This window comes from Spodoptera frugiperda, chromosome 10 (assembly GCF_023101765.2).
Source record: "Spodoptera frugiperda isolate SF20-4 chromosome 10, AGI-APGP_CSIRO_Sfru_2.0, whole genome shotgun sequence".
Classification (NCBI taxonomy): domain Eukaryota; kingdom Metazoa; phylum Arthropoda; class Insecta; order Lepidoptera; family Noctuidae; genus Spodoptera; species Spodoptera frugiperda.
In genome coordinates, this window is record NC_064221.1 from 5,916,310 (window position 1) to 5,926,979 (window position 10,670).

The 10,670-nt window shown below is 38.0% G+C and overlaps 1 protein-coding gene across 11 annotated transcripts in view; it reads left to right on the forward strand.

Moving 5' to 3' along the window:
- LOC118277302 (focal adhesion kinase 1) overlaps positions 1-7,393 on the forward strand; it is a 175,868-nt gene extending 168,475 nt beyond the window's left edge. For 8 of the 11 annotated variants that reach the window (XM_050696634.1, XM_050696638.1, XM_050696633.1 and 5 more), the window contains 7 exons: positions 427-543; positions 838-949; positions 1,452-1,519; positions 2,472-2,671; positions 3,321-3,431; positions 4,089-4,233; positions 5,059-7,393. In XM_050696634.1, the coding sequence (XP_050552591.1) occupies positions 427-543; positions 838-949; positions 1,452-1,519; positions 2,472-2,671; positions 3,321-3,431; positions 4,089-4,233; positions 5,059-5,550 (1,245 nt within the window). In that variant the 3' untranslated portion in view covers positions 5,551-7,393. Of the gene's footprint in view, positions 1-426; positions 544-837; positions 950-1,451; positions 1,520-2,471; positions 2,672-3,320; positions 3,432-4,088; positions 4,261-4,958; positions 4,983-5,058 lie in introns of all 11 variants that reach the window. The other 3 variants (XM_050696636.1, XM_050696637.1, XM_050696635.1) reach the window with 3 other exon arrangements.
- The last annotated feature ends 3,277 nt before the right edge of the window (positions 7,394-10,670 follow it).

Here is a 10,670-nt window from a genome sequence, read left to right on the forward strand (position 1 = left end):
ATGATTGATTGCTTTTTTTTCACGAGTGATTTTCTTTTTTTTTCTAAATATTCACTGAACTAACATTGTGGTTGGAATTTTAATTTATTTTTTTCTAAAAGATTCATAACACAACACATTCTGGTATAACATTCAATTCGTTTACTAAAAATGTTAATAATTGTACAAAATTGTATATTGGTAATGTCACTAACAGCAATGTTAGTTCTGTAAAAAAAGCACAAAAATTGCACGTCAGAGCATTTTTCTATGAAAGCAGTCAAACTCAATTCTGCAAAAAGTAACCTTAACACAAAGCCTTAAAGTCCATTATATCATGAAATTGAGTTTGGTTGCAGGTATTTAGAGAAACAGTTTTTATTGATTTTATTTAAAACTTTGTTCACAATGAACAATCAAATATAGCTCCTATTTCATACGTAACAGAGTCCAGAATGCGACAGCGAGCAAGCAGTGGAAAGGCGATTGCTAGCCGAACTAGCAAGACAACAACATCAAAGCGAAGAAGATAGAAGATGGTTGCAAATGCAGGAAGAGAACTTGGTAAGTGATTAAACAATCAATTTTGTACTTTATAATTATGGTTGTTTTGGTCGAAAATCAAATAGCCATCTGTGAGTTTTCGTTCGACACACATATGCCATGCTATTTTGACTCTTATGGATAGAAGAATTAGATACGTAATCGTGTAAACGAGCCAATGTATTTAGTACAGAGCTGAACCTCCAGTTTTGCTTTACAATTTTAATCTTTATGGTTTTGTAATTAAAGTTGCAATCTATATTATATTCTACTGTCATTTATATTGTATGTAAATAATTATATTTGTTTTTATAGAAAAAGCGCTTGTCCAACGTGCAACTATCGACCGAGTCCGAACCGGGCAGTGAACAGAAACCAGACGGCACCACCACCAACGAACCGAGAGCACCTAGTCAACCACATTCAGGTAATTTAAAATTTAACCCATTAACCGCCTATGTCGCATATCTGCGACACATATTTCCGTGTCCCTGCCGCTCATGTCGTATTGCTGCGACATGCATGATTTTTTCGTTCTATTCACACGATTGGTCCTCCACTACACATTAAATAAAGTGTAGATATAATTTGTTCGATTCGTAGCCGCGATAGGGGCACGGTAATTGATATTTAACTGGGCGCTTAAAGAGTTAATGGTTAACTTCGAGATATTAAAGAAATAAAGGTAGAGTGTGATGGTGGACGTGGTGAGAGTGATAACCGTATTGAAACATTATTTATTATACTATAAGTAGGTAGTACACTACCTAGTAAGTAGGTTAAGTTTTTTTGTATTTGTTATTACAATAACAAAATGTATAATTAAATTAATATTTGGTTCTTATGTGACAGGTTTTCCTATTTTTATAATCTTCCTGCGGTTTCAATATTTAAATGGTGTATTAAAAAATAACTTCTTGTGTATACAGCGACGACGTCTGCCGAGACGAGTCCAGCGAATACTGTATCCAAAGAACGACCACCGAGCGAAGATAAGGTGAGACAAATCTACAATTTACCAGTTTATATTAATTGTAGTTACATTGTTACTTCTTGTTACACAAGTTTAATGTATTTAATAGTGGGGTCGATTCCCGTACGGAGCAACACTTTGTGGTATTCACAAATTGTCGTTTCTATTCTGGGTGTGATGTGTATGTGAGCCTATATGTTTGTAAACGCACCCACGACACAGCTTAAAATACTAGTGTCGGGTAACTAGCTATACATACTAAAAAAAAAAAAAAAAAAAAAAAAAAAAAAAAAAAAAAAAGCTATACATACTAGCGCCAACCAACACAAAACTTCACTCCAAAAATGTCACCTCTCTCCAGTCTGGACGCAACACCTTGGAACCAGTATACCGCATTACGACTAGCATGTGTAATGGCCTATCATTTGGACCGTATCACAAACCTTTTATGACAATTGGTAAAAAAAAACAAAATGTTACCTATATCTGCCTCGTTGGTCGAGTGGTCGCAAGTGCGACTGCCGAACAAGGGGTCTCGGGTTCGATTCCCGGGTCGGGCAAAGTATTACTGGGCTTTTTCGAATTTTCGAAAAATTTCTCGGTTGTAGCACGGAGTCTGGAATTGTGCCCGGTAGGTATATGGTTATAGGCTCACCCCTTATTACATGGGCCTTATACAACAAATGGTGAAAAGTGGGTGTACATTGTATAGCGGCATTACCTGCCGTAATGTGCACCTCTGTCTACCCCTTCGGGGATAAAAGGCGTGACGTTACACGTTCTTTTTACACATTTTAATGTTTTTTCGATTCCTGTAACGCTTTGTAGTGTTATGTGTATGTGAGCCTATACGCTTGTAAACGTACCCACGACACAGGAGAAAATATAAGTGTCGGCCAAGTTTGTTTTTTAAGAAAAAGTACTGCAATGTGACGTGTGACGTATCAAATTTTATATATATCTCCCGTCCCCCCAGTCGGGCCGCAACACGTCGGAGCCGGTGTACTGCGCGACGACGAGCGTGGTGCGGTGCGTGATGCGGCTGGCGGGCGCGGCGGCGGGCGGGGCGGGCGCCGCGGGGCTGCTCGCCGCCGTGCGGGCCGTCGGCGCAGACCTCCGGGAGCTCTGCGCTACCGTTGATAAGGTCGTCGTGCCCTTCCCGCAACATGCTCAGAGGTATGATACTCATTATAATTAGTTTTTTTGTGTGTTTTGTGTCTGGTATGGTACTCATTTTATACAGATTTTTCTGTATTTTGTGTCTTTAAAGGGTGATGTGTGTTTGACTGCAAGGTTGGTGTGGTGGCTGGCTGCGGGGCAACGTCTAGCGGATATGAGTCCCGCGATAACAACTCTTTGTTTGATCCACAAATTGTTGTTTTGGGTCTGGGTGTTATGTGCATCTGAAAATGTATGTTTGTTAACGCACACACGATACAGGACAAAATGCTAGTGTGGAGCAACGTTTCTTTAAAAAAAAAAAGATAAAAAAAAGAATTACTAGTTACATATTAATATAATATAATTATAAGTTTAGCTTTGGCAGCGAAAGTGGAAATTAGAGTTCTCGTTCTTATTCTATCTTCATCAGAAAACGAAGAGAAGTGAACTATTTCTAGTAGTAGTTTCTATACTCTCCTACTCCTGTAGTAGTTTCTATACATGTGTAGGCACTGATAGTAGTAGTCGAACTTTCTTATTAACTTAAAATAATAATAAATTTCTTCACAACAGTAAACACCTAAGACTTTTTAAAGAGATTGATTAAGAAAGAGCAAAAACTATTCTTATCTAATGTTAATAAAATCTATTTTCATTTGTCCAGGGAGGTGGAGATGGCGCACCAAGTGCTGAGCAAGGACATGGCGGCGCTGGTGGAAGCCATGCGGCTCGCCATACAGTACCACAACACCACGCTGCAGCATGAGTACACTAAGTTAGTATACGTTACTTGTTTTAGATTTAGATTTCAGCCATGATCGTCCCACTGCAAGGCAAAGGCCTCCCTACCTTCCTTCCACTCCTCTCTGTTTAAAGCTTTTTGCGGCCAATCCTTGTCATATACATTACATACTATATATTAATGCGATAACTACATAAATGTGTTACCCTTACATACTATAAAAAGAAGTCCCCTTTAGCCCCTGTCTGTATGAACTAGATCGACTCAATAACCGACGAATAAACTGACTAATCAGTACCCTTAATAATATGAGTTTGCTTTACATTTAGTAATTGAGACAAGAGCGCAGAGCGCCGACTCTGATTGGCCGGCTCGAATAAACCAACCAATCAAAACGCCGCAAGTTTCGATTACTTTAAACGTAAAGCAAACTCGTACTAAAGGTACAGGACGGAGTTTTATACGATTTTCACCAATAAATAGTATGATTCTTAAAAAAAGTGAGGAAGGATTTTGATCCTTAAAAATTAGGACAGAAGTACACGCAATACATTAATATTATTGTAACACCTACTTTTATAATCCCAAATTAAGAATTGTTAAGCCTTTTGTCATACACCATGCTTTCTATACACAAAGAATAAAATACAAAGTACCTTTACAAAATTAAATATTAAATGTAACTTCCAGAAACATGCTAGCAGCCGCCCACATCTTGGCTATGGACGCCAAGAACCTGTTGGACGTGGTGGACTGTATCCGCGAGCGACACCCCAACATCGACTGGCGCGCCGCCCTGCAGCCCCCGCAGGAACCGAGCAGCCCTAACGCGCAGGTTAGTGTCGCATGCTGACTCAACCAGGTAAGTGTGTCGTAGGGTTTATAATTATTTTTTGTTTTTTTTCTTTTTTTTTATTTGTTATCTGTGGTTAAAGGGATTGGAAGGGGTTTTACACCAGTACGTTTATGATATCTGTGGTTTCTTTTAATTAATTTGTTATTATGTCGATAACAATTTTGTGATGGGAATAAAGTTAAATATCACATTGGGTCCACTATTTTGACACTATTTTGAGATAATATTGCTTATTAGTTCTGTATTTTCTTAGGCCCCGTCTGGTCACAAAATACTTACCATTACTAGATAGACTAGGCGGTGAGCTAGAGAGTTCTTTTATAGGTGGTGATTAGGATAAGAAATTAAGAATGAATTGCCACTGATTACATGACGGATACTCTTACAGTAATTCTGAATTCTGATTTTGTTAAAATAAAACATTTATATAAACAAACATTTTATATTTAGTTCATGACATGGTGTAAAACTCCTTCGATCAGGGTGGAACGATTAAAGAGTATTGTAGTTATGTTAATCCTATTGTTTTGGAATGAAATTGGAATGAATAGAAGTAATTGTAATGATTAGTAGATACTCGTAGTTAATATGGGAATGTTTTAAAACATACATATTTAATTTACATACGTTGAAATTAGATTCACCACAATTCAGAAAACTATTCACATTTTATTAACATATTTCTTTTTTATTTTTGCATGCAGCATCTCAGTAGTCGGTAGTATGTAGTCAGTATCATTTTTTACCTTTTTTATATATTTTTTTCTCAAGTGTAGAATATCAGTCGTAATTATGTTTTTACAGGTGGCAACCCCACAGAACCAGACTCTGACCTCTCAGAACCAGGTGTTCGCGGCCCAGAACCAGGTGTATATACCACAGAACCCGGTGCTCAGCAACCAGTCGTCGGTGCAAGAGGATGAGACGCCGCCTCCGAAGCCAGACTTCAAGATCAACCAACCAGTGACCACCAGTCAGCTCACTGTCACGGAACAACCGCCCAAAGAGCACAGTAGCCTGCCCGCCGCCCCCAACAGGGTGTCCACCCTCATACACAACTACAACCTCTACGGCAACGTCAGGGAACCGCAACACATCTACGGCAACACCGAAGCCTCCTCCTTCCAATTCTCCTCGTCGAGCTCCGATGACGTCAAAGTAGACTCCGCCCCCATGGAGTCCGTCAAGAGTCGTGTCCAAGCCATCTCCGGCAAACTCGACTCCCCCCCTATCTATTCCGTCAGCAAGAAAATGATACCACTCGATCAAAACATTGGTCACACCGACCAAGGGTGAATGACCTTTTGACGTTTTTCGCTTGTAGTGGCAATTTTTTTTAATTTTTACGTCGTGTGACGTTGACAGCTTTACATAGGCTATGACCTTATATTAGAACGACTAGTGTACTTACCCGGATATGCTCATAGATATTTCGTTTGCCGCTTGAATTCTATAGTGCGACGTTTATTTGGAAAAGACAAATAATGCTCAATATTACCAGTAGCGAATTAAGTGAGCCAAATAATTGTCGTTGTATCCATCCATTCGCGTTCGTTTATATCGGAGTTCATATACATTAACCGTTTATTATTACTGTTGTATTTACGTAAATGGCGCGACGGAAATGTAGGGAAAGGAATACATAAAAATAAAAAAAGTTCTGCAGTAATTTTTACTGGCAATCTAAATATAATAATTATTTAATCCCTTACGTTGTACGTAAAGTCAATTCAAGTTAAATAATTTAATTGTAAATGAATATAAACATATTTGCCTAAAAAATATGGCCTAAATTATGAATAATGTAAAACCTTTTTGCACTTTCCACTGCTAAAATATTTTTGTATCTTTATGAGATTTTTTAGCTTTTTTAAAAGCTTCTTTATTTGCGTACGCGCTATTTACGAGAATATAACAATTATACATAGAAGTATATGTTGGTCATCTAGTGATATCTATTTACATATCATCAGGGCACCTCATTCTTATTATTTACAAACGTTCTCAAGTACCTTTTTTCCTGAAATTTGCACATAAAAATGAAACAAATATGATCAAGTAAGAACTTTGACTTTGTAAAGTAATAGTCAAGAGCCTCTGTTAAAAAAAAAGTTGAAAATCATTTATTCAAAATGGCGGCATTATTATTAAATATGGCGCGAAACTTCATGAATATCTGTCAAGTTTAATGTATTGCTGGATGTAATGGGAACGTTTTAAATAATACAGAAGGAGGCCCAGCATTGTTGTGCTTCAAATAAATATGTGGTGTTGCCTATTCGTGAAATTATTATTCGACATATCTTCGTTGTACATCACCCATCTCCCATGATAACGTTGTCACACAGAACTGTTTGTGAAAATCATGATAATATTGATTTGTGATATTATTGCCAATAAAATTTGAATACTTTTTATAATAAGAACGGCTATGTAACGCAGTACAGTGAGCACATTCCTCAAACATGCACCTAACGAGTAAGTTTTGTAGTTATTTTTCATACAAATTTTATATTTTTGGTGTAATGGTGTTGCAGATTTTATACTCAACCAGTACTGGTGCGTATGTATAAGAATTAATTCTTCCATAGAACAATAATTACCCGATATCTTTTGAAATTGATTAGAAAGTATTACGTTTAATGTAAAATGTATTATTGCGAATAATTGTGTATATTTTTCGTTAGTTAAGGTGCGTTTACATGTCACAACATATTGTAACATTTTTGCATTTAACTGTTTACATTCTCACTCAGTATTCAGCCGGATTTGAAATGTATTTTCTTTGTAAAAATGTACAAAACAAATTGTCAATAATAATTGTTATCTATAATTTTTTATCCAAAGTTTTTATTATAAGCTTAGATCTCAGTTGGAATTTGTAGCGTACGTTAAATCGCTTAGTTTTGTAATTAATGAAATCAGAATTTATTTATTGACGACTCTTGGTTTATTTGTAAAGTTGATTTTCCTAATGTGTTAGAAGTAAGCAGGATATCATTCCAAAGTGTAATGGTTATAGTAAGCAGTACGTAGTCCATATATTATTGTAGTGAGCTGCCCGAGATTATTTTCCAAATATCTGATAATGGTGGACCGGTTTTTCTTTACGCATTGAATAAAGGACAAGTCAATCATTCGAATTTTGTTTTATTTTCATCGTGTACAACCTACACTATTTATTATAGTTACGGAACATCAACCTGTCACGCTTCTTATCCCTGAAAGGGTAGACAGAGGTATGCATTAAGACACGTATTGCCGCTATACAATGTACATCCACTTTTCACCATTTGTGTTATAAGTCCCATGTAATAGTCCAATGCCCCTTCTATCGCTCAAAATTTGTATAGGAAAAAGAACTACCAAAGCCACCTGAGACGCACATACGCGTCATGAGCACTGAGAATAGAACTTCTGTGGTATAAACGCACATGTGAGTCGGAGGCACGCAGTGCAGACTGAAAACGCACATACGCGTCGCGGGCACTGAGTGTTGTAATTTTAGAAACAACTACTAAGGTGGCATAATATGACAACGGGTTAGTGAGTTCACATAAAAGTCTTCATTCAAATAGTACGAACGCACATGTGCGTCTGTGGCACTGGGCACAATATTCAAGTCAAGACGCACATACGCGTCGCGGACACTGAGTGTTGAAATTTGATAAAAAGTATTAGGGTTGCATAATATAACAAGAGGTCTATGTCATTTTTACAGAGAATTTTTAAGGGGTGGTCACCCAATGACTTCTTTTGCCTTGGGCGAGGTGAGAGGGAGTGACTAAAACCACCACGTTCGTACTCCTGCTTTTCGAGCCGGAGCCCCGATAAACCCGCTAGGTAGTCCGCAACTCTTGCCGCCGTCGCGCCGCGCCGCACCAATTTTACCGCTCTTCAATAAGATGTATTTCTTCTTCTTGAGTGTGCACCAAGAACAGGGTATTCTTTTTTTTATGTAATGTAAGTTAATCTCCACGGACTCGAGTCCGTGCCCTTGTTATTGAATTTGCTATAATTTTACAAAAACTAGAACTTATAACAAAAACATTACATGCTACAACAACACTATTATTCATTATACAATACATAAGATCCTATAACATTACTAGCATTACACTGGACCTGCAGGATCAACCCACCAGCACGGTGAGTGAGCCGACCTGCTCCAGCAGAAGGCACCCGCTCACGAGCATGACTTGTAGGCCAGCAATCGGTCCGATGGACCATTTTGTAGGGAACGGAGCGACCCAACCCACATCGCCACCAACTGTAGAGCATTTAGGAATGCATGACGTCTCCGCTGACGCGGCAGTAAGCCGATTCCAGCAGTGCCAGTGCAATTTGTCAGTCTTATAAATAGAGTTACATCTACAATTATTATTACAGATTTTACTCAATATCAATATATGTAAATATAATTATTAATTTTATAATAATTACGTTGATTTGCAAAACAAACCCACACAGAGTAGTTATGTTAATATTTACCTTAATATTATGTTATTACTCTCATAGTGAGTGCAATAACATAACATTAAGGCAGTTTCAATAAACACGATAATGTCATCGTCCCAACAACACAACTCAAGCCTAAAACGAACCCTCCCCGCCCAAAAGAGCGCCAATAACCTTAAAAGGTTGTAGTCCAGGATCCCCTGCTCACTCTCACCCACCGCTCGTCTGATGATTTTGCTGATCCCGTCGCCACTGGTATCCGTGTATAGTAACCTACCCCAATAAAGCCTATTTTGAAAATTTCCCTCTTCCCGATGTCAAATGGTCGCCAAAGTTTGTAGAAGTGTGCATGCACACTACTTAACTAATTTGAGCACAGCAAGCAACCCGTGTCGCGATTATGTTGGAACCTACAGACGAAAACAATCACGACGTGGAGCGCACTTTAGTTTTTATAAAATTCGAGTAGCGTAAACTGTTAGTATTTTTATATTTATCAGTATACGACGTGCCGTGTTTTGTCTGTATACATTTAGCCATCTCCTTACATTAGTGAAATAGCTATAATATCGGTGTATTTCATATAATCGTTGTTTTGTTTACCTATGTGCCATGTCCTAATAAAGCCTACAAAAAAAACGTGTAGGCCTTATTACGGCATTGTTGTTTTTCAGTAATTTCATAGAAAACGGATCACCAGCTTCTGTCAAAAAGAAAACCAATGGATTTTGCAAAAGATAGAAAACGCTGTTAAAATGGTAAAAAGGGGTAAACGGGGTGAATAGATACAGAAAAGGGGTGAATGGATATCGGGAAATTCTTCATAGTATCTATTCAACATTCGAATTTTATGCACCCTGTTTTACCCGGTAGGCTGCTGCAGCCAGATATAACTTCCAAAGAAGTACGCATCATCTAAAGAGTGGTTTCCACTACACGAAAGCTAGGTCGGTTGCTAAATTGGCTACAGAACAAGAAGTTATTCTCATTCGTTTGACTGATGCTGGGGTACCGATGACTTCAAGGATGTTACTTGGGTATTACATGATGAGAAACTCGTTTAGCCTGATGTATAATGACCAAAATTAATTAATAAGATCTCATTACATTTATTATAAGCATTGACAAAGTTTTGTTATAATTAAGAAGTTGAATACTTACTACTTTTTATTGAAGCCTTATTAAGACATAGGGTTCCCAATAAGGCCAAAGTGACACTTTAGTTATTTGTGTTTACAAAATTGTAATTTTTGTTTCTAAAGCCATTTTGATTCCATTATTACAAAGTTTAATAAATAAATATAAGATTTTGAAATTATCAGCCCATTGTCATTTTAAACCTACGAGCTAGGCGGTAATAAAAATAAGGTAGGCCTTATTTGGTTAGCTTACCTTAGTAAACACAGCTGTCAGTGTGACGAGATATAGCTACGACGGCATGCGGTACGCTGTCGTGTATCCGCTGTTTCCTCTGCGCTGTGTTCACAACTACCACTGCCGCGCTCGATAGCCCCTGGGCCTCGTGTACCGTGAGTACGCGTGATCCCGCACCTGAACCGTATCCCTGGTTTTTTAGGGATTCCTTTTCTGCCTCGGTATGCGCTCCTGAGAAACTTTTATCTCAAGGGATTCCACATTCGACCTAGCCGAGTAAATACCACAGTACACAGCACCAAGAGTATATTTATGCTACGTCCATTGGCTTATAGTCATGATGTGCGTAGGACGGGTGTAAATGAGGGGAAAGAGGTTGTCGCGGTCAATGAAGGGAAGTTAATCACGTCACCAATCAGCAGGACTTCTTTAGCCTGAGTTATTATAAGCTCCATACAAAATGTGTCCAAATTGTGTCTAGTAAGGAAATCTGCAGATAGATAATTATGTAGTTTTATTGAAATTGGCCGCAAGTGGATACCAAGACGTGGTGATTTGGAGAAATTATTATAGGGTGTATAGGA